The sequence below is a fragment of the Lepus europaeus genome, chromosome 7 (assembly GCF_033115175.1).
Source record: "Lepus europaeus isolate LE1 chromosome 7, mLepTim1.pri, whole genome shotgun sequence".
NCBI classification, from domain to species: Eukaryota; Metazoa; Chordata; class Mammalia; order Lagomorpha; family Leporidae; genus Lepus; species Lepus europaeus.
Window position 1 is genome coordinate 63,528,115 of NC_084833.1, and position 24,804 is coordinate 63,552,918.

At 51.5% G+C, this 24,804-nt stretch overlaps 1 protein-coding gene and 1 pseudogene across 4 annotated transcripts in view; one reads left to right on the plus strand and one right to left on the minus strand.

Annotated features, from left to right (window-relative positions):
- Positions 1-2,328: 2,328 nt before the first annotated feature.
- The window catches only part of C2CD3 (C2 domain containing 3 centriole elongation regulator), a 128,017-nt gene continuing 105,541 nt past the window's right edge, over positions 2,329-24,804 (minus strand). For 2 of the 4 annotated variants that reach the window (XM_062196702.1, XM_062196700.1), the window contains 5 exons: positions 24,298-24,459; positions 19,067-19,287; positions 17,248-18,151; positions 13,097-13,208; positions 2,329-3,045 (listed from right to left, as the gene is read on the minus strand). In XM_062196702.1, the coding sequence (XP_062052686.1) occupies positions 2,902-3,045; positions 13,097-13,208; positions 17,248-18,151; positions 19,067-19,287; positions 24,298-24,459 (1,543 nt within the window). In that variant the 3' untranslated portion in view covers positions 2,329-2,901. Of the gene's footprint in view, positions 3,046-13,096; positions 13,209-17,186; positions 18,152-18,173; positions 18,482-19,066; positions 19,288-24,297; positions 24,460-24,804 lie in introns of those variants that run through there. The other 2 variants (XM_062196701.1, XM_062196703.1) reach the window with 2 other exon arrangements.
- Positions 3,819-9,333, plus strand: LOC133764858 (large ribosomal subunit protein eL30-like; annotated as a pseudogene).

Consider the following 24,804-nt stretch of genomic DNA (forward strand, 5'->3'; position numbering starts at 1 on the left):
GGGGCCCTGAGGCTGTGAGAGGGGCGCTGCCTCTGTGCTGGGGCGTAGGGGGGTGGACCTGTCACCTCTGAGGCCAAAGGTCAGGCCTCCCACACAGGCTGGGCGGGGCTCTGCTGGGCCTCTTCCTAACAGAAAGGATAGCAGCTGTCATTTCTCCATGCCCACTGTGCGCTATGTTCTATGTATTCACAACCCGGTCAGGATCTGAACTGTTTTTAAAGGCTTATTTGAAAGGCAGAGTGTCAGAAGGGGGAGAGACAGAGTGGAGGGGGGGATCTTCCATTGGCTGGTTCACTGCCCCAGTGGCTGCAACAGTCAGGCAAGCCGGGAAACATTCCTGCCACGGTAACCATGGGCTCCATCCACACACTGAGGGTCCCTGGGACTCAGGCGACCTAGGAGAGGAGCGGAGGGGAGGTGAGAAGGGAGAGAAGCAAAGGGAGTTAGCTGGGTGGGGCAGAGGATTAGGTAGAGGCCATTTCCGGAATTGGGTCCGGAGCCATGGTCACAGGGCAAGTGGTCAGAAACCAGGGGCTCTAGTGTAAAGCTTGGGCTGTACCTGTCCCCTTTCTTGGACCACGTCCTGTCCTTGCTGTTACTGATGCCAGGCTCATAGCTGCTAGGGCTGCTGAGGTTAGGGGAGCTCAGCAGGTGGATTCTGAGGTCCAGCTGGAAATTCTAGCCTGGAGGTGGTAGGCAGAATTGCAGGGAGCTTGCAAGGGAGGGATAAACTGTTGGAATCCAAATAAGGCCCTGGAGAAACCCGGGAGGGCAGGGGCTAAGTTTGCTTGGACCTGGGAGCCACTTGAGGGCAGGGCCAGACCCGGCTTAGAAGCTCCAAGAAGCTGGGATGCAAGTAGCCTTCTGGGTATCAGCTGCCTAGGTCTCTGTGGAGGGAGTGCTCAGCAGGAAGTGGGGAGAAACTGGGTGGTTTGGGAACAAGTGCCTTCCTGATAACCTTAGTCCATGCTGCCGGCTGGGGTACAGTCCTGGTCAGTAACACACTCTTCCCCAGCGTGGGCGGGGGATTTTAGACCCTTAGTGTGCCTGGGTCATCAGACGCAGCCCTCAGCCTGGGCTAGGTGCAGCCCATGTCCTCCTGTGACCTTATCCGTGACACCCAGCAGGTTATTTACAGGAGCTGGAGCAGGGTTTGGAAGGAATGTTCTTCCTCTGAGCTTCACCCCTCAGGCCTGGGCCTCTTGACTGCCCTGCGGTAGGTTCCTTGAGCCCCAAGGGAGGTGGAGCCTGTGGCCTTGAAAGCTCTGAGCTGGCCGGGGAGGGCATGGGCTGGCAGCCTGAAGCCTAGGAAGCCGGGCAAAGAGATGCAGGGCAGCAAGCACCCGCCCCCTCCGCGAGGTTCCTGCATCATTCTGCACTGAGTTCTGCGGCTTCTGCCTCTCCACTGGTTTGCTCCAGCAGCGTGGGTGGGGCTGACATTTCCTAAGCTGCCACCGGGTGCCAAGTGCAGGAAAAGCACTTTCACAAATGTCTTATTTGATCTCGACCACAACCCTGGGGTCACAGCTGGGTTATCAACAGTGGCCGCTCTCTTCTCCATCCCCAGCTGCGTGTGGCCCAGGGCGCCCTCCTGCTCCCCTCTGTAGCTGTCCACAACCTGGCCAGCTCTCTGGGCCCACCCAAGACAGGCCTCTTCTAGGAAGCCCTCCCTGACTGTTTGAAGTGGCCCTGATCTTTCCCCCAGGGGTTCCCTGAATTCAGAGCACTTCCGGCTGCACTGCTTTGATCACTGACTGGGGACCACCTCCCAGCTGCACAGACACAGGCCAAACACTTCCCGTTTCCTGGAGCCTCAGTTTCGCTGTAAGAGGGGCACGGGACCCCCCAAGTGAGAGGCTGCTCTGAGGCCCGAGTGCAGTGACAACGCTTGGGGGCGAAAAGCACGCCCTTTTGTCAGTGCCTCTGCAACCCCTGGCCCAGCTGCTGCACGCCACACACCTGTGTCCCCCTCCTGGCCTCCCCACAGGGCTTTGTCTCCAGCAGCTGTTCAAGCATTTGGGGTCCGTGTGGCTAAGCCACAGCCACAAGCTGGGTCCTGAGGGCCCTGGCCCACGATGCTGACAGGTTTCCAGCACCAGAAAAGGAACTACAGGGGTCGTTCTAATCTGGGCCGACCTGACCCCTGGGGGACCTCTGAGGTTTCGTGGGTGCTGGCCCCTGTTCCAGCAGCTGGGCTTCTGGGGGACTGTGTGATTGTCCAGCTTTCTCTCCAGCAGTCAGAGCTCAAGTGGATTCCTAACATCCCTGTTCCAATGGCCAACCCAGGAAACACGCACAGAGTACAAACACTAACAGAATTTTATTCAAACAAAGACAGGAACAATGACCTTCAAAGCTAAGTAAAAAAAAATAATAAGTTAAAAGCATGGTTAGAATTTCAGACAATCACATACAAAGGCCTGAAGGAGGCGGTCTCCCCTCCTCTCCCACTCATTCAACACGGAGTACAGTTTCAATCCGCAAAGCCCCCTTGTCCCCAAGCAAGTGAGCTGGAGGCAGCTCCAGGATTCCCTCGGCAGGCATGAGGCACACGACCCACAGCCCCTCCCAACCTTTAAGGCACCGAGGGCCCTGTCCTGTTGAGGAAGAGGGGTGGGCTCAGGTCAGCAGCCCACTGAGTCAGGGATGCTGGCAGGAGGTTCTTGGCTGCAAAGACGCCTGCCAGGGTCCCTTGGTCAAAAGATGGGTAGGCCCCGTGAGTGCTAGAACCACTGCCTCACTGTAGGAGGAAGAAGCCGGAGTCCTGGCAGGTGCCCTGGACTGTGCCGGGCCTCCCCTGCAGTCTGGGAATGGGTCTCAAGGCACCCACGGACTGGGCTGGCGGTGGTTTGAGGGCCCAGGCCTGAGGGAACCAGATCTGGCCGAGGCCGAGGGAGGGCCTTAGGAGTCCTTGTGGGAGCATTGGGAAGAAAAGATCCGAGCGATCCTGCGTGTCTCCTCCTCGGGCAGGCTGGGAGGAAGTGAGCTGGGCCTGGGGCGACAAGGCCTTCTGGAAAGGGCTCCTCTGGCGGCTTCCCTCTTGTCCTGCAGAGGAAGAAGTCGGCTCCGTCAGCACTGAGCCCTGTTGATGGCCTTGGCCCCTCTCATCTGGGGGTCCTGGTGCTAATACTTGTGTAGAGCAACTGGCTCACGCAGCACTCCACACACCTCATCCTGTTTAACCCTGACGGACTCTAGTTACGGTGCGTACATCATTCTCCCAGGGATAGCCCAGGGCGTGAGCGGCTGCGCAGACTGCTTGTCCCTCTGTGGGCGGGGCCGTCGCTGCCAGGATGCAGTATGGGGTGAGGCCTTGTTCCTTCCTGACTCCAGACAAGTCACTGTCCCTGAGTTGGGCCACGTGTGTCCGAACTGGGACTGTGTCCAGCTCCTGGGAGAGGATGCTGGTGAACAGCACTCTCTCCTCGGGGCCCCTGAAGTTCCTGGAGTGTTCAGGGGATGTGAGACCCACTGCCCTGCTACCAACTCTCCCGGTCTTGGGCTCACAAATTCTGCCTTTGAGGTGACGGGTCACGATTCTCTCAACTCGCATTTGCCCCACCTTTAAACACTTTTAATTTTTTGCCTACTCAGTGCCAGGCTCCCTCATGAAGGAGCTCACAGCTATACAGAGGGGGGGGGGCTGGGAGGGAAGGGGCAGCACTGAAAGGAGACGAGCGCGGCCAGTGCGGGGAGAGCCGCTGAATTCCCAGCCTGCACTGGGGGAACTTATTCCCTGGCCCCGAATTCCCACGCGCTGATGCGTCTGCACGCTGCTGGGACACGGGGAGCGCAGCACCACCCCCTGGGCACTCACCATGGGTGTGGTGGAGACCCTGGAGGTTGGGACAATCTCCTGGCCCCTGCAGTTCTGCTAATGGAAAACTGAGGTGCAGGCAGAGTTACTCCCAGGCTCAGCAAAATTCACCAGCCCCTTCTTTCCTTCATTTCTCCCAGCTACAGATTTCCAACGCCTACCGTGTGAGGGAGATGGAAATGAGAACTCAGCACCTGACCTTTAGGGCTCAGAGTAAAGCTCTGGGTGGCAGGGAGATCCACCCAGAGACCTGGAGCAGCAGCCGGAACGAGGTGAGGGAGGAGCCGGGCGTCCCTGCTACCCCGCCTAGGCCTCAGCTCCTAAACCAGGAAGAGGGGCAGTCTTGAGGGCCCCTGCCGACAGAGAATCCTAATGCCACGGAGCACACGTGACCCGGGCACGCTCTCAGCAGTCAGCCTGTGGCAGGGACCACAAGATGCATCTCCCTGTCCTCTAGTCAGGCTGGGGCTCAAAGGGAAGGGAACTTACCCTTTGCTGGAGTCTGCAGTTCTCCCTTCCAAAATGTTGGAAGCTCCAGTACCCATAATGCCTCAGGCCAGGAGACACCAGTGGGCTGGCCTCTGCCTGCTGCCTTTCCCTCCTGCCTGGGTGCTCCTGCAGGGCCTGTGCTGGGCCTAATGCAGGTGACCACAACTGGGCCAGGTCCAAGACAGAAGCGTGGAAGCTGCTAGAGCAGTCAATGGGTGGAGCCCCTCCACCCTAGGCCCCACACAGATCCCCTGGAATAGGCCACATGCTCCCAGCAGGTGGTGGGTCCAGGTTCCCCACTTCCCCTGCTTTGCAGCATCCCTGGGGCTTTCTCTGGGGATGAGAACTGGCCCCAACTGGTTCACTCGCTCAAGGCCAAGGCACTTTGTCTTTCTGGGTCTGTGTCTTCCCTGCCGAGGGGCGCTGAGGCCTCCGGTTTGGTCTGCCTACGTAGCCTCCTCCTTGTGACGCTCAAATACAATTCAGACGCGACCATGGTCTGGCCAGGTGCACTTTGCAGAAGGAAGCTGGGGGCTGTTCTCAGATTCCCCCAGGCCCCTCCCATGCGCATGGTGCTGGGTCCAAAAGGTCCTGAGCAGAACTGGGTCCAGCACCTCCCGCCTCTGGCTTGGGATTAGGGCTGAAGTTTTGTTCGTTCCCAGAGACTAAAAACAAAGCAGACAGTTGCCTGGGGCTGGGGGCGGGCTTGCCAGTGCACTGGGGCTCCCCAGACTGAGCAAGGCTCGGTAGAGCTGTCCGCCTGGTTCACCCTTCACCTCCTTGGCCGGCTGCCCTCCCCTGAGCTGCCTCCCACAGTCATCTCCTAAGGCGGGGACTAGGACTTTCCTGGTGCCAAAGACAGCAGCAAACTCAGCAGCTGAGCTGGAAGCAGTGTAAGTGGGGACAAGATAGGGATCAGAGGCCCCACCTGGGGAGGCAACTCCCACCACAGCGCCCCGTGCTGGAGCGCTCTCACCCTCGGTACTCGGTCCGAGCGTCACTGCCACCTGTTGCCTCCCTACCCTTCCTCCCAGCTTTCCCTGCGAGGAGGCCTCTTACCCAGGCCTCATCTGCACAACCAAGGGCCTGACTAGAGCGAGGTCTTGTCAAGGAGAGGGCTGGGAGTCCAGAGTCCCGAGGGAAGGGCTAAAGTTATATTCCTGGAAGAGCTCCTGGCCCTTCCTAGGCTCTGGCCTCAAAGTTGCTCTGGTAACTGGAGCCTAGGCCCATGGGCCCTTCCTGGCTAGGCAGCTGCCAACCTATGGTCGGGGCCAGCGTGGGCACCAGTCAATGCTGGTCTTTTCCCCTGACTCCTGTACACTCTCGGTCTGGTTGCCCAACTCCTCCCAAAATGTTGCCTATATCAGAAACCTTTTCACCTTGAGGTCTCCTCTTGGTTCTGCAGAGGGCAAGGGACTTGGTGGCTCAAAGAGACAAGGTCAGGACCTTGCCTTCTGCTCCAAGAGGGGCAGCTCAGCCACCAGGCCTGGGGCCCCAGCTCAGCATGTTATCTCAGCTCCCTACTGATCCGACCTGGTGACTGTGGGAGGCTGGGTCTCTCTAGCAGTTTTGGGCATCTCTGAGATGTCTTTGGGATCGCGGAAGGGCAGTCAAAGGACAGAAAGCTTCTTTGGGCTTTGAGGATAAAAGAAGTAGCCCCAAGGCCGTAAGTCAGGAGGCCATGGGCTTCTGGGACCAGGGCTCTGCCACTCCTGCACCTCTAACTCTGGCCTGAGCTGAGCAAATGGCCAGCTGCTCCGGCCTGGAACTGCCCTCCACACCTCTCAGGCTGCCCTGTAGGACCTGACTTCCCAGCACACCGCTTCTGGCTCTAAGCTTTCGATCATGTCCCATCTCTTAGCATCTCTGTCTCTCAAGTACCTCTGTCCCTTCTACACACATTAAAATGCTAACAGCAGAAGAAGGAATGCATCCTGATAGTGATGGGAATACACAGAACAACAGTTAACACTCACAGAGTCCTTGCTGGGTGCCAAGAACTGCCATATCTTACTTAGTTTTCCACAGCCAATCCTAGGAGGCAGGTACTGCTACTGTTGTGCCCATTTTTCAGGTAAAGAACACTTAGGTAACTTGTCCCAGGTTACACAGGTAGTAAACGACAAAGCTGAACTTGAAACCTGGGCTGTCTGGATCCAGAGGCCATGTTCCTGATCACTGCATGGTTCTGTCTGACAGAGGGAAAGAGGGGTGAACAGCCACAAATGAAGTCTGTGTCGTCTTCCCAGAGAGCAGAGAGACACTGCTGGAGAGCTCGGAGAGGCAGCGGCAGAGCCAGCATAAAGCACCAGGTGTGTGCTGACCCTCAGCTCCCAGATGGCCTGGAGCCCTTCAGTCCCTAGTGATGTCTGCAAGGCCGTGGCCCGGCTACGCAGAGGCGAGACCACCGAGGGCTTTCACTCATGCCTGGCCCTGTCTCCTGCTTCCTGCCTCCTACGCTCACTGCTCATGACTAACAGCATTTGGCCCCGTGCCTGTGGCTAATGCAGGGGCTTGTCTGTGATGCAGGCAGAGAACCATGGGCAGGAAAGGAACAAGACGGTGCCCACGTCATGGTAAGGACCTGCCAGGCACGCGGGGCAGGCACACAGGGGCCAGGCCCACACGACAGGTTGCTTCTTGTTTGCTTCTTTTCTTCCTGTCCGTCTCAGTGCAGCATCCTCTCAAAATGCTCCCTTTCAGTCTTCAGGGCCGAGGCTGGCGTTAGGAGGAGGTAGAAAGGGTGATGCCCTCAGCTACAGAACACGCTCCTTCCCTCCTCTCCCTCCCCTGCACTCTGAGCTACTCAACGTGCCCAAGGTGTTGGGAAGCGTCCATCAGATGGGCAAGCCGCCCCCTGCCCCCAGCTCTAATCCTAGCTACGTTGGCACACTTTGTGCTGCAGTCAGAGTGGTTTCTGTCCTCTCAAAAGGCCAAGGCTCCTCCTGTGCTCTGGATCCCAGGCCGTCTCCAAGCAGGGGACAGTTCTTTCTATGCTCTCCCCTCTCCTGCATCTTCCCCTTGTCCCTTTCTCCGGGGGATCATCACATCAGCATACAGAAAACTGTGTGCTCATCCCCACCCCTCAAAAACAGCAACTCCCACGCTTCTTCTATTTCTCTACTTCATCTTCACAGCAAAGTTGGGGAGGGAGTTGGTGTCACCCTCTTGTCACCATCCAATCACTCTCAAAATTTTAATTACATATGATTTTGTGATGTTATTGTGTAACAAACCAATGAATCTATATTATAACACAGATAAGTTATGAAGAATAAAAATGACCACGTGTAAAGCCACAACCGCACCCAAGAACCAAAACATGGCTAATCCTGTTGATCGGCCCTATATCCCGCCCCCCCCCCGCCCTCCCCTCTCCCATCCCCTGCCTCCACAGCAATAAACACTGCAGTCAAACTGATGAAAACCAAAGATAAGGCAGCAGGTTATGTTCAGGCAACACGAATAAAAACTTTGTGCACTTCTCAGAAACAACGGGAGACAGAAGGCAGTGGGGTGACATTTCTAAAATGTCAAAAGAAAAAATTATCAAAAAATTCAAATTAGAATTCTACTTGTATATAACTGGTGAGAAAAATACCTTTAAAAACTGGAGGCAAAAGAAAGATATTTTTCAGATAACTCAGAGAATCAGTTACCAATTGGTCCACACCATGTAAAATTCTGAAAGAAGTTCTTTAGGCTGACAGGAAATGGTGCCAAACAGAAATCTGGGTGTGAAGAAGGGAGGAGGTGCACCGGAGACTCTGAGTATGTGGGTAAACATAAAGATCACTTTTTTTTGTCTTAAATTCTGTAATGTCAGGACACTTTTAAGACCTTCAGAGACCCTATGCTCTGAGATTATGGTGCCTCTGCCCAAATAAAATCCACAATTAAATCAGCCAAATCTAAAATAAACCATAAGGAAGCCAATCAAAGTTCTGATATCCTCTGGTCACTATTTCAGTTTTTTTTTTTTTAAATTGAGTTCTTTTAAGTAATTTTATCTTCATTTTTAGGGTCTATTTGCTAGTGACAAACTAAGTAAGAGAAACAGAGAGACTCTAAAGAATAATGATGTTTATTTGGGAATAAGCAGGGAGCATGTAATGTGGAACATGAATGCCATGGAAACCCTGGGTGTATTTTAAGGGGAAGTGTAAAAGAAGACTTGTAATACAGCCCACCAAACCGCTTAAGGCAGGAAGGTGGCTGCAAAGATGACAAAAAAGTCTCAGGAGTCCATCAACTCTAGGCCCCAGCTGGTAACGCAGAGTGGAAAGTGGGGCTGGTGCTGTGACGTAGCGGGTAAAGCCTCTGCCTTCAGCTCTGGCATCCCATATGGGTGCCAGTTTGAGTCCTGGCTGCTGCACTTCTGATCCAGCTCTCTGCTATGGCCCGGAAAGCAGCAGAAGATGGCACAAGTGTTTGGGCCCCTGCACCCACGTGGGGGACCTGGAGGAAGCTCCTGGCTCCTGGCTTCAGATTGGTGCAGCTCTGGCCATTACAGCCATCTGGGGAGTGAACCAGCAGATGGAAGACCTCTCTCTCTCTCTGCCTCTGCCTCTCTGTAACTTTACCTTTCAAATAAATATAAATAAATCTTAAAAAAAAAATAGTGGAGTGAATCAACGGAGGGAAGACCTTTCTTTCTGTCTTTCACTGTCTATAACTCTCTGTCTCTCTAACTCTGCCCCCCCCCAAAAAAAAAAATAGTGGAAAGTACATGTGGGGGTGCAAGCAGACTCTGAACGCAATCAGGCAGGCACTGTGAAACTGGTCCTCCTCATCACCGACTGCCTGGCTTTGAAGGAATCAGACACAGAGTGTACACCGCGTTGGCCCAGACTGGGGGCCATCACTACAGTGATAACAAGGTGGAATCAGGGCTGTGAGGGAAATGCTGCAGGATGTGCACAATGCCTACCACCCATCCAGGTGATTCTTCTATCATTAGAAGCATGCCAGAATAGACTGGGGAAAAATCAACCATGCAAAATTTTTATTTCATAAAACTTGTCTGAGCTTACTTAAAAAAAAAAAATGGGGCCGGCACTGTGGCGCAGTGGGTTAACGTCCTGTTTTGACGCGCCGGCATCTCATATGGGTGCCAGTTCTAGTCCCGGCTGCTCCTCTTCTGATCCAGCTCTCTGCTATGGCCTGGGAAAGCATGGAAGATGGCCCAAGTCCTTGGGCCCCTGCACCTGCATGGGAGACCTGAAGAAGCTCCTGGCTCTTGGCTTCAGATTGGCAGCTCTGGCCATTGCAGCCATCTGGGGAGTGAACCAGCATTTGGAAGACCCCTCTCTCTCTCTCTACCTCTCTCTGTAACTGTCTTTCAAACTAATAAAAATAAATCTTAAAAACATTATTAAAAACACACACTCACATTTAAAGGCAAAGTGAGAATTATGTAAATTACTTTTGGCCACAAGGATTAACAACAAAGTTGTTCAAGGGTTAATAACCAGGGTGACATCCATCCAGGGGTGAACTAACAGTTGCTGGACAGGTGTCCTTGCAGAAGTTGTTTTATGTAAGGTTATAATGGCCTTTTGGAAAGGTTGTGGCAGTTCTGGCATTTTTTTGTGATAGATTTTATTATCAGCCAAACATTTATTTATTTTTTAAAAGATTTATTTGAAAGGCAGAGAAAAAGGGAGGAACAGAGAGAGGAGAGAAAGATCTTCCATCTGCTGGTTCATTCCTCAAATGCCTGCCACAGCCAGAGCTGGGCCAGGCCAAACCCACAAGTCAGAAACTCCATCTGGGTCTCTCACATGGGTGGCAGGGACCCAAGTACGAGCCATCATCTGCTGCCTCCCAGGCACATTAGCAGCACGCTGGATTGGAAACGGAGGCGTGACTTGATCCCAGGCACTCTGACACTGGGTGTGGGTGTCCTAAGCAGCGTTGGCTTGACCCGCTATACCCCAACTCCTGCCTATGTCCTAGCTTTACTTATTATTATTTTTGGACACAAATGAGTCCATTTTGATTCTGACAATTTTCACACCAGTATCCTAAATGCACTTGATTTTATTTCTAGCTTACCCTCAACTGGATGGTAGCCAGCCAAGAGCATAGGACTCTGGAAAAATACACTGCAACCAGTACAGGAAGGAGTGAGAGGCCCGTCACTAGCTAGGGTGACCAAACTCCTGGGGATTTCTGGATTGTGGGGCCTCCAGGGCTGCAACTGGGACAGTTCTGCCTAAATCATGATGCCACCCTCACCAGCACCTAGAATGAGCTCCTGACAAGTGGCCCTGACAGCAGCAAGCCATGCAGTTTAGTTATGGGCAAAAAAGCAAGCAGCTAAAAGCTGAGTCTTGCTATCTCACAAGGAGACATGCCCTTTCATTGAAGCGAACATTCCTATTTCTCCCTCTCCTGCACTTTGTGTCTCATGTTTAATAGGCCAAAGACAGTGTGTATTCCTGGGAGCTGGCATCTAATCAAGGTACAAACGCAAAAGCAGGAAGAGCAGTGGTGCTTGGCAGGTGAGGGACGGCAGCTCACACGAGCTGGCTCACAGACCTCCCTTCCTCTGGGCACAACTGCCACTTGCCCCACGTGGCTGCAGGCGAGGAGGCCAAGGGAACAAAGAGTGCCTGCTCGCCTCTAGGGCTGTTCTCACCGTCATCTCATTAGGCGCCAACTGTTAGCCTGCAGCAGAGGCTGGCCCCTCGCCTCCCCTAGGAGGGGTTTTTCTGATACAATAAAGCTTAGACTGACGCATGTGCCAAGTGCATGAGGTATTCTGGGAATGGTGACGGAGAGTCTGCAGGAGAGTGGGGTGCGTGTGTGTGTGTGGGGGGGGGGTGGGGGTGGGGGTGGGAACTCGCGCAGGACCGGGCATCCAGCGGCTTCGCTCTAGGGCTCTAGCGGCAGGCTCTTAGGATGCCACTGGACTTACCCCATCTTTGATCCACGTGGCCTCTGGTAAGGCACATACAATGTTAGAGTGGTAAATGCTAAATGAAACCTATCTAAAAGAAGGCAAATGGCCTGGGAAAGGAACCAACCCCAGTGTCACGACTGTCAGGTGGTATAACTGAAGAGCACAGCTGAGATTCACTGGTTGGGTGATCCTGGGCTAGCACTTGGCCTCTCTTCATCATCTCAGACTCTTTATATATAACATAGAAACAGCAATACCTTACAGTCTGCATGCGAAGCCCTGGGCCTCCGTTTCCATATACTACAGGATAACAATGGTACCCATCTCACTGGATTGTTGGGAAACTTAAATGAATTTACACGTCACAGACTTACAATGCCCACTGCAAAGTATGGGCTGAATAGGGGTGAGCCATCACAATTAACCAGAATTCTGAACATTCTGTTCATTGCATGCATCGGGCCCTGAAATGATCTTGGTTTTAGAAGCCCCTCCGAGGCAGGAGCTTTGTATTGCCAGGCACGCAGTCCTGCTCTGTGGTTCCTTTCCCCATGCCATCACCGTAATCGCCGTTTCAGTTGTCAATGACCACCCTGTTGCCAGATGCGAAAGAGAACTCATTCTCTTCAGTACCCATGGTGAACTGTTTAAAGTTTAATAGGCATCACTCCTCTTCAATGCTTATCCTGCATTTTGAATAAAAGTGAAACTCTTTCCCATGGTATACACAGCCTGTGTGATCTGGGTCCTTCGGCCTCACTCTGCTGGTCTCTGAGTTCCCGTGTCACTCTCTGGGCCATGGCAAGCTCGTTTCAGCCTCAGGGCCTGTGCATGTGCTGCCCTGCCTGCAGCACTCTTCTCCAAGTCCCTACACAGCTGGCTCCTCAGTACGGTGCAGCGGGGCCAGAAACACAGATTCTGAAACCAGGCTGCTTGGGTTTCAATTCTGGCTCCCCCATTGACTACCTGCATGACCAGGTGAGTTACTGAATCTCAGTGTCTCAGTTTTCTCAACTTAAAATATAGGGGTAGTAATAGTATGTCCATCATCAGGTTGCTGAATTAAGTACGTTAATGTAAAGTGTTTGGAGCAGTGTCTGTACAGTAAGCACCATGGTGGTCACTATTTTTGTTTAACACAGTCTCCTTGGAGAAATGCAATTTTTTATCAGATCAGCTAGTACTCACCAGTCCTTAAGTACCCTAGGTTTCTGTTTACAATTTGTGTCCCAAGAAGACAGGGAATCTGTCCTCTTTACTATTATATCCTAGCACCTAGTGCAATAGGTGATACAGGTAGGGACTTAATAATTACATGGTGAACAATTAGGTAAGTCATTACTAATATAGTTCTTGCAAAGCTGGTACTCGTTTTGTTGAATTTCTTGTCACTTGCAAAAAAGGTCAGGTGCTAGGAAGAGAGGTGGGATTTGTTCCAGACTTTCAACCCGCTAGCTCAGCTGAGTGATAAATAGCCAGGATGTGTCTGCAAACGACACAGGTAACCACTGCACTCTCCTGCAGTAAACCTGTCACGTGCCCTGCACCTGCTGTTTGGAGCCGCCTCACTCACACCTGCCTGTGCTTGGCTGCAGCTCCCACAGCACAGCATGTGCTTCTCAGCTGACTCTTGCTCTTAGGCTCTGTACTGTATTTTTCCTTGCATGTCAGCCGTAGCTGACAATGCCCTGTTCTGACATATTTGTTTTTCCACTCTTTTCCTGAGCTCTCTGCCCACTGTTGGCCCACAGGAAATGTTCAGTGCAAGCCTAGGGAGTGACCAGTGCTGCAGCCTTTCCAGAAAGATGGCCTGGCGCAGCTCTGCATTCTGCACACTTCTGTACTCTGTAAGAGAGAGGAAGGTCAGCCAGCTGTTTTCTTACCTGAGCAGCTGTGGCTGCCGGTGGCAAAGCTGTGGACAGCGTGAGCATCCGCAGGGAGGCCTCCAATTGCTGGGGAGGCAGAAAGAAGTTGGGCACCACAATGGGCTCTGGGCTACGACAGGTTAAGGGAACAAAATACCCATAGTCTACCCCCTTGCCAGAACAGCACCTCCCTGACCTCACTTACCCACACTCCGGCTCCTGCCCAACTTCTTCCTGCCCAGGAATCCCTTGCTCATGCGGGTCCCTCTAAAGAGAAGGCCCTGCCCACTCCTAACAAATCCATCTACTCTTCTGTTAGGGGTTGGCTGAAATCTTGCCTCCAGGAGGCCTTCTCTTCAGGTTGGGCCACAGTGATTCTTTCTCCCTTTTATCCTGCAACACAGCAGACTGCTGGGTCACTTAGTCTGAATGACACTGGCTGTGGGCCTGCTGTTAAAATCAGTAGGCCTAGTTTCTGACATATTTGTTCTTCCATTCTTCTCCTGAGCTTCCTGACCACTACTGTCAGTCAGACAAGTGGGGCTGGGAAGGTGGCTGCCAGGGGGAGTCTTAGGCTGGATGGAGGTGTCCGGCTGTTCTCTGCTCACCTCCAGAAAGGACGGCTCTGCATGAGGGGCCGTCCATGGGCACAGCTGGCGTACCCAATCTGAGTGTGAGCCCCAGTGGGCAGGCCTATCTCGCACTTCTTCTATCTTCTTGTACCCAGTACTGTGTTGAGAACATGGCATTCCACAAATATTTGTTGAATCAAAGCACTGATCCAGTTTAGTGGAACTCTGAGGGAGGAGGGGGGGAAATATTCTGATATTCTGATGTTCCAATTTTTGGTTTCTGTTTAATAAGCTAAGCATGGTTACAACTCGAAGTGGTCTACTAGGTTTCTTATTTTTTTTTTATTTTTTAAGATTTATTTATTTATTTGAAAGGCAGAATTACAGAAAGAGAGAGAAGAAGAAACAGAGAGAGAGGTCTTCTATCTCCTGGTTCACTCCCCAAATGGCTGCAACGGCCAGGGCTGGATCAGGCCTAAGCCAAGAGCCAGTAGCTTCTTCCAGGTCTCTCATGCGGGTGCAGGGCCCAAGAACTTGGGCCATCCTCCACTGCACTCCCTGGCCACAGCAGAGAGCTGGCCTGGAAGAGGGGCAACCGGGACAGAATCTGGTGCCCTGACCGGGACTAGAACCCGGTGTGCCAGCGCCGCAAGGCGGAGGATTAGCCTAGTGAGCCGCGGCGCCGGCCAAATCCTTCACTTTTAAAGTAGATATAATGATGACAGCTGTTGTTCTGAGGGGGAAGTGAGCTTGCACATGTAGTGCTCAGAGGGGTCCCGACAAGATGAGCCCTCAACAGTCGGCCCCTGTCGCCTCCCCAGCGTATGGAAAACACTGCCAGTTCTGGCTGCCCCACTACTTATCCCGCCCACGGAAGTCTGCGTTGGTTCCCGCCTGAGATGACGTCCTGCACGCTACAGCTGGGGCCTCCATGCCGGCCGGACCCCCGGACCGCCTTTGGCCCGAGTGCTGGCCACTGCTTCCTGAAGCTCCGCAGCCCCGGTTCCCATCCGTCTCCCTCTTCCCTGCTCTCCCTGGCTGATAAGCTCCACTTGTTCATGATTTGCCTTGCTCGGCCTGCCCTTTCCACACTGGCCATCCTCAGAGCTCCGCCCCTAGGGGCTTGGCCCTCTCTTTCCATGCTCTTCTTGCTGCCCTCATCCATTTCCAGAGTCACCCAGCCGTACGCCTGACCTCAAGCCTCCTCCTTGGTATCCCATGGGCAACGTGTCCGCAACAACCATCTGCATTTCCCCGAAACCTGTCTCTATGCGCCCTTCCCTTTCCAGTAAGTGACATCACCGACCTAGTCACTCGGGACAGAAATCTCTAGTCACTTTCTGTTTCACTCTCCCAGTCCCTGCTCCTTAGCTAATCCTCATAGGTCTACTCTCCTCCTCACCTACAGGAGTCCAGTCTAGGTCAGACTGTCTTTGTCTTTTATTATTACTCCAAGTTTCCTTGCGTTTCATCTTTTCTGATCTTATCTACCCCCTACAAGGCACGGGGACTTCTCATCTACGTAAATCAGACCATAGCACACTCTTGTGAAACAGTGCATGTTTACCAGACATAACTTACATACAGGCTCTGTGCTAGACAGGTTACATCACTAATTTTCACAATCTAAGTACTACTATTGGTTCCATTTCATGCATGAAGAATCTAATGTTTATTTGCTTCTGGGGCAGAGTCCCAGCTCCTCAGCCAGGCACAAAAGGCCCTGTAAGATCAAGGCCTGGGGCCAGCGCTGTGCTGTAGTGGGTTAAGCTGCTGCCTGCGACGCCGGCATCCCATATGGTCACTGGTTCTTGTCCCGGCTGCTTCATCTGAGATCCTGCTCCCTCCTTATGTGCCTGGGAAAGCAGCAGGAAATGGCCCCAGTATCTGGGCCCCTGCATCTATGTGGGGGACCTGGATGAGGCTCCTGGCTCCTGGCTTCGGCCTGGAGCCCTGGCCATTGTGGCCACTGAAGGAGGGAACCAGCAGATTAAAGACTTCTCTCTGCCTCGCCCTCTCTGTAATTCCACCTGTAGAAAAAACAAAACAAAACAGAACAAAAAATATCCAGGCCCCTCCTTACCTCTCACCATCCTACCTGGCCCTGGGCTGCAGCCACAGTGAACTTCTGCCCATGGGCCAGGCTCCGTCACCTGGCCACCACTCAGCACACACAGGGCTGTGACTGCAAGTTCCCCTGGGCCCCGCGTGCACAGTGCCTATAAGGTCCATCTTGCATGGCTCCCTTACTGGGATAGTTGAGCACTTACAGCAGCTACCCTCTTGGTCCCTAGCATCCGTCCATGTCTCATCACAGCACTGGGAAGGATAGACCACCATTACCTGTTTACCTGTCTCCTACCTCATAATGGGAGCTTCTCGAGGTAAGGTCTGACTGAAATCTGCCCAGGGTATCCGGCACAGGGCCTGGCAATATTCCGTTTCCAGAAGAACGAACAGCTGGGAAGGCCTCAAATTCCAGCAGCTCTTAAAGAGTGAGACACGTGTGGCACTTCCTCCACTGCCTGCATTCTGAGCACAGCTGGGATGACCGTGAAGGCGGCCAGGCCAGGGGACAATGTTGCCAGAGGCGCCAGCTTCGCTGAGCCGTCCCCAGCCCACCCTCCAGCCTGCATCAAGACTCACACCTGTGCCCTGTGTACAAATGCTTCCCCTCAGCTCATTTTCTCAACCAACTTGTGAAACCACCAGAATCCAGCCTGCATTTACTGACCCCTTGGCTGTGCAACAGCCAGTCACTGGTGCAGAACTTAGAGTCTAGTGCATGAAAAACGACCGCCTCCAGCGTCCAGGCTCAGGAGGTAGACACCTGCGGTAAGGAGCTGGGTCTGGGCTCTCTGACTTCCAGGAGATGAACACCCTCACTCAGGAAAGCTGTTTATTTCACCTACGGCCATGCGAGGCCCCTGCCTGTTGTCAGGACACCAGGGCAGGTGATCTGATCAGCCGGTCAGGCACAGCTAGGAAGGCTGAAGATGATCCTACGTGGATCTCCGCAAAACATTCCAGTCTGTCCCAAAGGAGGGCAAGGGGAATGTAGGTGTCCCTTCTTCCCGAGACTTAGCAACTCCATATCCATGGCGTCTACATCTTAGCTCCATCACTTGCCTTTAAAAAATTAAATCTTAGGCAAATCGTTCTAACTATGAGCCTCACTGTCTTTTCATGCAAAACACAGATGGCACCTGCATAAAAATTTGGTCTGACTGAAAAACAGATGACAAGATGCTGGCACACAGTAAATACTCAATCAACATCACTCCCCCCAACTCCATCTATTGCAACAGCGATCCAGAGCCTTGCCTTCAGGTGGTAAAATACCAGCAAGATGAATCAGACAAATTAGAGTGGGCTAGGCTAATGACTGCTACTAACATCTAAACTCAAAACAACATCATGCCTCAGGGCTGGCGTTAATGGTAGAATAGCAGCACTGTCATGTCTTCTAAAGGAAGGGCCTTCCCGTGTCCCCAGTGTGCTCCCTGAGGGTGGCTGCCGCTCACAATCACACTTACACACTCGGCTGAATGCCTGGAGGTGGCTTCAGAGGCCACGGTGGGAAACACCAAAGGATACAGGAGGTGGCTCTGCCTTGTGGACACCTCTGGGCCAGTTGTTTCCTGCTTCTGCCTGGTGTCAGGGGAGTGCACAGGTGGCCCCTTGGGGGTTTCCCTTCTGTTCTGGGAGACTAGATGTAGAGGGAACTTTTCGAAGCTGTCAGCAGAGTCACTGAGCTCACTGGAGGCAGCCTTGTCCTCAGCCTGGGCCTCTCGCTTGGGCTCCTTGTCCTGATCTGCCCGTGGGGAGCGCCACCCCGCACACGTACTGCTCTGCTTGGCTCCTGAGAGCCTCAGGCATGGGAGAAGTCGAGGGTTGGCTGAGGCAGGCTCTCTAACCTCGCCTGTGGAGGTCTCCTTCTCACAAGCAGCGGGATCTTCCCTCGGAGGGCTGGCAGCCCTATCTGGGCCAGACAGAACGCCACTTCTGCCCTTGAGCTCCTCTCTGGGGAAAGGCTCTGGAGAAGGGCAAGAGGGCCCTCTCCTCGGCACCTCGTCAGGCCGAGGGCTGGGGATCTCGCTTATGTCTGACATGAAACTGGACCAAGGGCTAGTTCTGTCTGTCACGGTGGTGATCTCGTTCAGGGTCCTGGGTTCGATGATGTCCTCCTCATAGTCCTCATCGCTGTCGGCCGGGCCTGCCTCAGTGTCCTCACTGCTCTGCTTCCTTGTAATGGGTACCATACGCCCCAGGGACTCACTGAGCAGTCCTCTTCCGTCTGAAGTCTTTTCAGGAACAGGGGCAGGTGGGGCATTTGTGCCTGCATCTGGAGCTCTTGCCATCGGCTCGTCTGGAGCTGGGCTTTGTTCTTGCAAGGCTTCTGCGTCCTGTAAATCTGGGAGGGTGGTGACCTCTTTGCTTCTATTCCTGGCTCGGTGAGAACTCAGAACTGCTTGAGAGTTCCTGGTGATAGTCTGCAGATCTGAACAGCAACAGATATCACTCTTACTACAAGGCAGGGCCACAGACCACCTGTTTCCCACACCAGCCTCTCGCTTCAGAAGTACTCGTGCAATCAGAATTTGAACACAGTTTAAAGACAGTTAATCCACCTGAGAGCCAGTGAAACTATATTCAAGGCAGGACAATTTCTAGTACTTTATTCTAGTATCAGAGGGCCAAAATCTAATCTATGTATAGCTGTGGATACATCAGTGGAAACGCTTTGAGACTATCTGCTCCTGCTCAGGAGTTCTTGGGAGCTGGGAGTCCTGGCGGGCATGGTCATGATTCCAGTTACTTCATTCATTACCTATATTAGAAACCAAAATGAGAATCCACTTATTTACCTATTTGATGAGTTACTAAAGCTATCTATTTTACTTGGAAAATAAAAGCCAAGAAATATCAATTACCCAGATGATAAGCACAGCAGGTTTACAGAGAAAACGGAGGGAGCAGGGAGCGTCGGAGAGGCAAGGCTTTATAGCCAGAAAATGTTAGGTTCAAATCTCTACTGCAGGGGAGGGCTTTGGCATGGTGGCTATAGCTTCTGTGTTCCCCCCTCATCTAATCCATGCCCCCTGCTCCTCTGGCTGAGTAACCAGAGGTCAAGAAGGGAGATACGCTCAGAGTCAAACAGCAAGTCTGTGCCAGAGACCCACCAAGGTCCCAGGCCTCTTGCCTCGCAGTCAAGGTTCCCTCCACTGCCCCCATGTTCCTCTGCCATACTACTTTGAGCCTTCTGTTAAAAGGAAGGTAGTTAACAGAAGAAAAAGGGAAGATGGTGAAATCCAATGGTCTCTGTCACAGGGACTTGTCTAAGGGCAGATATTCAACTGCTTTTTGAAGTGGCATCTAGTGACCAGACCGCAAGCAGAAAGGCCCTGAGCCGTACCCGTGATCAAGGAGCTGACTTGCAACACCAGGTTGTTGGATTTCTCCAGGATGCACTTGCTCTCAGGGTCTAGGCGGCTGGCTCCTGGCCCAGCATTGTCCCTGGGGCTCTCCTGGCACTCTGAGATGGTGGTAGGAGTCTGAGGGCTGAGGGGTAGGAAGGGCTTGGTGAGCTTCTGACTGAAGTACCGCTGGATCTGATCTAGCTCACTCATATTCTTCCTATAAACAAAAAGGGGGAAAGAAGACAAGAGGGTCATTTATGGAGATTAGAAACATTTTTAAAAAAATATTAATTTGAAAGGCAGAGTTACAGAGAGGCAGATGCAGAGAGAGAGAGAGAGAGAGAGAGAGAGAGACAGACAGACAGACAGAGAGGTCTTCTAGCCACTGGTTTATTACCCAAATGGCTGCAATGGCCAGAGCTGTGCCAATCCAAAGCAGGGACCAGGAGCTTCCTCTGGGTCTCCCAAAAGGGTGCAGGGGCCCAAGGACTTGGACCATCTTCTATTGCTTTCCCAGGCCACAGCAGAGAGCTGGATTGGAAGTGGAGCAGCTGGGACTTGAACTCACACCCATATGGGATGCCAGACCTGCAGGCAGCAGCTTTACCCAATACACCACAATGCCAGCCCCTCATGTTGCTTCTTTCACATCTATTTCCCCTGATGTACTGTGAGCTCTGTGCTGATTCCTTTATATCTACTGCATCCAGGATAGCACTTGACACAAAATAAATGATGTTGAATGGACAAATGGACACAAATAAGTGACTTTAAAAAAAGTCAGTTTCCCTAACTAGGGAAATCACTAGGGTCAGTTTTCCCATCTCTGTGGGGTAGGTGCTGTGACACAGTGGGTTATGCAAGTATCTGCAGGGCCAGCAACCCACATTGGGTGCTGGTTCATGTCCTGGCTGCTCCATTTCTGATCCAGCTCCCTGCTAATGCACCTGGGAAAGCAGCAGAGGATGGCCCAAGTGCTTGGGCCCCTGCACCTGCGTGGGAGACCTGGAAGAAGCTCCTGGCTCCTAGTTCAGCCTTGATTGTTGTAGCCATTTGGGGAGTGAACCAGCAGATAGAAGACCTCTCTCTCTGTCTCTCCCTCTCTCTGTAGCTCTATCTTGTAAAGAAAAAAATTCTTAAAAAAAAAATACTTCTCTGTTCAAAAACTTTATAGGGCAAAGTTTATTCTCCTGGTTCTCCAATGAGAAATCACAATAACTTTCAGTTGCATAGGATTTTATGTTTATGCTGCCAAAAACATCTTTTTAATGCTCAGCTGAGCAGATGAGATCAGTAGTTCCTATTTTACAAATAAGGAGCTTGAGGCTCAGAGAACTGACAGGATTCATCCAGGATAAGTACTAGTAAGTAGCATGTAGCTACTCAGATGAGAATCCAAGACCCTACACCTTCACCAAATCAAGCTACTCTCTGCTCTACCTCTGTTCTATTCACCCTTTAAGGTTGCAACCTTAAAGGTTATTTCTCCTTTTCAAAAAGTCCATTTTCCCAAATTGTTAGGTTATCACTCCCTTAAACTTTTTTAAATAGAAAGCTTTTATTTAATAAATACAAATTTCATAAGTACAATTTTTGGATTATAGCGGTTCTTCTCCCCATACCCGCCCTCCCACCCCGAAACTGTCCCACCTCCTACTCCCTCTCACATCTCAGTCTTCATTAAGATTCACTCCACTTTCAATCCAGCTCTCTGCTATGGCCTGGGAGAGCAGTGGGGAATGGCCCAGGTCCTTGGGCCCCTGCACTTGTGTGGGAGACCTGGAGAAGGCTCCTGGCTCCTGGCTTTGGATCAGCTCAGCTCTGGCTGTTGCAGTCATATGGAGAGTGAACCAGCAAAATGGAAGACCTCTCTCTCTCTCTCTGGCTCTACCTCTCTCTGTAACTCTGTCTTTCAAATAAATAAAATAATTCTTAAAAAAGATTCATTTTTGGCTGGCGCCGCGGCTCAATAGGCTAATCCTCCGCCTTGTGGCACTGGCATACCAGGTTCTAGTCCTGGTCGGGGCGCCGGATTCTGTCCCGGTTGCCCCTCTTCCAGGCCAGCTCTCTGCTGTGGCCCGGGAGGGCAGTGGAGGATGGCCCAAGTGCTTGGGCCCTGCACCCCATGGGAGAACAGGAGAAGCACCTGGCTCCTGCCTTCGGATCAGCGTGATGCGCTGGCCACAGCGCGCCAGCCACGGCGGCCATTGGAGGGTGAACCAACAGCAAAAAGGAAGACCTTTCTCTCTGTCTCTCTCTCACTATCCACTCTGTCAAAAAAAAGATTCATTTTAATTATCTTATATACAGAAGATCAACTCTATACTAAGTAAAGATTTCAACAGTTTGCACCCACACAGACACACAAAGTGTAAAGTACTGTTAAAGACTAGTTTTATCGTTAATTCTCATAGTACAACTAATTAAGGACAGAGGTCCTACATGGGGAGTAAGTGCACAGTGATTCTTGATGTTGATTTAAAAATTGATATTTTTATTTGGCCATAATCAAAGTGGAAGTTCTCTCTTTCCTTTAAAGAAAGGTACCTCCTTTTTTGATGGCCCCTTCTTTCCACCGGGATCTCACTCACAGAGATCTTTCATGTAGGTCATTTTTTGCTACAGTGTCTTGGCTTTCCATGCCTAAAATGCTCTCATGGGCTTTTTAGCCAGATCCAAATGTCTTAAGGGCTGATTCTGAGGCTAGAGTGCTGTTTAGGGCATTTGTCATTCTATGAGTCTTCTGCGTGGCCCGCTTCCCATGTTGGATGGTTCTCTCCTTTTTAATTCTATCTATTATTATTAGCAGACATTTGGTCTTATTAATATGATCCCTTTGACACTTAATCCTATCTTTATGATCAGTTATGAACTTAAATTGATCACTTTAACTAGTAAGATGGTATTGTTACCTGACAACTTAATGGAATCTGGAGTCCCATGGCAAGTTTTTAGCTTTATCCTTAGGGGTAAGTCCAAGGGAACGTGTGCCAAAACTGTACATCTCCTCCCTCCCTTATTCCCACTTTTATTTTTAACAGGGATCAATTTTCAATTGAATTTAAACACCTAAGAATAATACTGTGTTAAGAGTTCAACCAATGGTATTAAGTAGAAAAAGAAAATACTAAAAAGAATAAAATAGTAAGCTGTTCCCTGACAGTCAGGACAAGGGCTGATCAAGTCACTGCTCTCTAATTTCTCCCTTTCTCTCTCTATAACTCTGCCTTTCAAATAAATAAATAAATCTTAAGTAAATAAATAAATAGTCAAACTCTTAGACTGACATTCAAGGCCCTGCTGCAGGCTGACCCACCTTGCATTTTATGTTCACCTTTTTCCTATCTGTACTATTGGTATTTTCCCAAAGGTGACTTGCTGCTTCATGCCTCTGCGGCTTGGCACATGCTATATCTTTTTCTTTTTTTAAAAGAGATTTTATTTTATTATTTATTTGAATATATGAGGTAGAGGGGGAGAGAGAGAGAGAGCAATAGAGAGAGAGAAAGAGAAGGAGAAAGAGAGATGTTGCATACACTGGTTCACTCCCCAGATGGCCACAATGGCTGGGGCTAGGCCAAAGCCAGGAGCCAGGAGTTTATTCCAGGTCTCTCACGTGCATATCAGGGGCCCAAACACTTGGGCCATCTTCTGCTTTCTCAGGCCAACAGCAGGGAGTTGGATCAGAAGTGACGCAGCTGAGACTCGAACAGGTGCCCATATGGGAAGCCAGCATTGCAGGTGGCATCTTTACCTGTTAGGTCACAACGCCAGGCTGCAGGCACATGTTATTTCTACACAGAATGTCTTTCACATTTGTTGACCTGTTCCTTCAAAGACCAGTTCAATGTGACTTCTTTAAATCTTTCCACGACCAACTTAGAGTGTTACTCATTCCTATGCCTACCCTGGCCAGGAAACCAGCAGATTCTGCCACCCTGCATTATAATTATCTGGCAATCTCCTATGCTGGGAACGGCAGAGCCAGGACCGCAGGTCTGGTCTATCTATTTGACTCTGAAGCTAATTCATTCTTACGCACCACACTCCTCACTAGATAACCAAGGGTCGATTCTCCTGATCTCTCATGGCCTGCTCAGTTCTCATCATGACTGACTCAGATGCCAATTAAACTGGGAGAGGGACAGAAAGTGTTAACAGGATGGATGTTGGTCTGGAAGAAGTCAGCGGCTGTGAGGATGAAGACAGTCGGCAGAGGCTGGTGCTGTGGTGCAGTAGGTTAATCCTCTGCCTGTGGCGCCGGCATCCCATACGGGCACTAGTTCTGGTCCTGGCTGTTCCTCTTCCAGTCCAGCTCTCTATGACCTGGGAAAGCAGTGAAAGATGGCCCAAGTCCTTGAGCCCTTGCACCCGTGTGGGAGACCTGGAGGAAGTTCCTGGCTTTGGATCGGTACAGCTCTGGCTGTTGCAGCCATTTGGGGAGTGAACCAGCAGATGGAAGACCTTTCTGTCTGTCTGTCTGTCTCACTGTTTGTAACTCTGCCTCTCAAATAAATAAATAAAATCTGGAAAAAAAAAAAAAGACAGTGGGCCGAATTAGGCATATTTGAGGCAGTGCAGATGTGAGGGAAGTTATTTTATTTTATTTTATTTTTTTGACAGGCAGAATGGACAGTGAGAGAGAGAGACAGCGAGAAAGGTCTTCCTTTGCCGTTGGTTCACCCTCCAATGGCTGCCACAGCAGGTGCACTGTGGCCGGCGCATCTCGCTGATCCGAAGCCAGGAGCCAGGTGCTTCTCCTGGTCTCCCATGCGGGTGCAGGGCCCAAGCACTTGGGCCATCCTCCACTGCATTCCCGGGCCACAGCAGAGAGCTGGCCTGGAAGAGGGGCAACCGGGACAGAATCCGGCGCCCCGACCGGGACTAGAACCTGGTGTGCCGGTGCCACAAGGTGGAGGATTAGCCTATTGAGCCGCGGTGCTGGCCGAGGGAAGTTATTATTAACTTTTGGTGAAACATCTAAAGTTGCTGTATTTGTAGGTGGGTCGGTAATAGAGCTCTCTAAAGGAATGGAAGACCCTGAGCTGAGACAGCTTCATCCATGAGGAATTCTATGCAGCTCCAGGTCCCACCTGACACGCACGCGCACAGAACCTTCTAGTGAACCTCTGAGAATGGTGGAAGCTGACGAAATGTCGCACTGCACGTGGCCACCACCCATTCACCTTGTGTTCCACATGGGTTCCTGGGTTTTTCTCAGTCTCACCTGAGAGAAGTCAGAATGGAGGTGTTGGAGGACAGAGGTGATGTGGTGGATTTGTCATCATTTGGCAAGGCTGCCTCTCCCTGCTGCAGGAACTCATGAAACCGGCGGATGTTCTGCACGTGCTCTTCATGGCGTGACGCCTGGCTTCTTGTGGTCCCGCTTCTGTCCAAAACAGAAAGAGAAAAGGCAGCGAATAAATCCCAGCCAACGAGAAAAATCCTAATGTGATGATAAACAAATCACTCTCCTGAAACGGCAGTGTAAACCTACCACTACTACTACAGTCTGGCTTCACCAGCTCTTGCTTGGATTATAAATGTTTCACAAATAATTCTGCCTCCAGCCTTAACCATCCCTTCAAATCTATTCTGTACATCATAGCCTAAGTGACTTTTCCAAAACATAGATCTTAAGAAACTAGAAGAACAACATGTATGGAGCCTTTATATATTTCAAGTCTTATAGGAATTAAATGTGTATTAATCTATTTAATCATTCCTTTTGAGC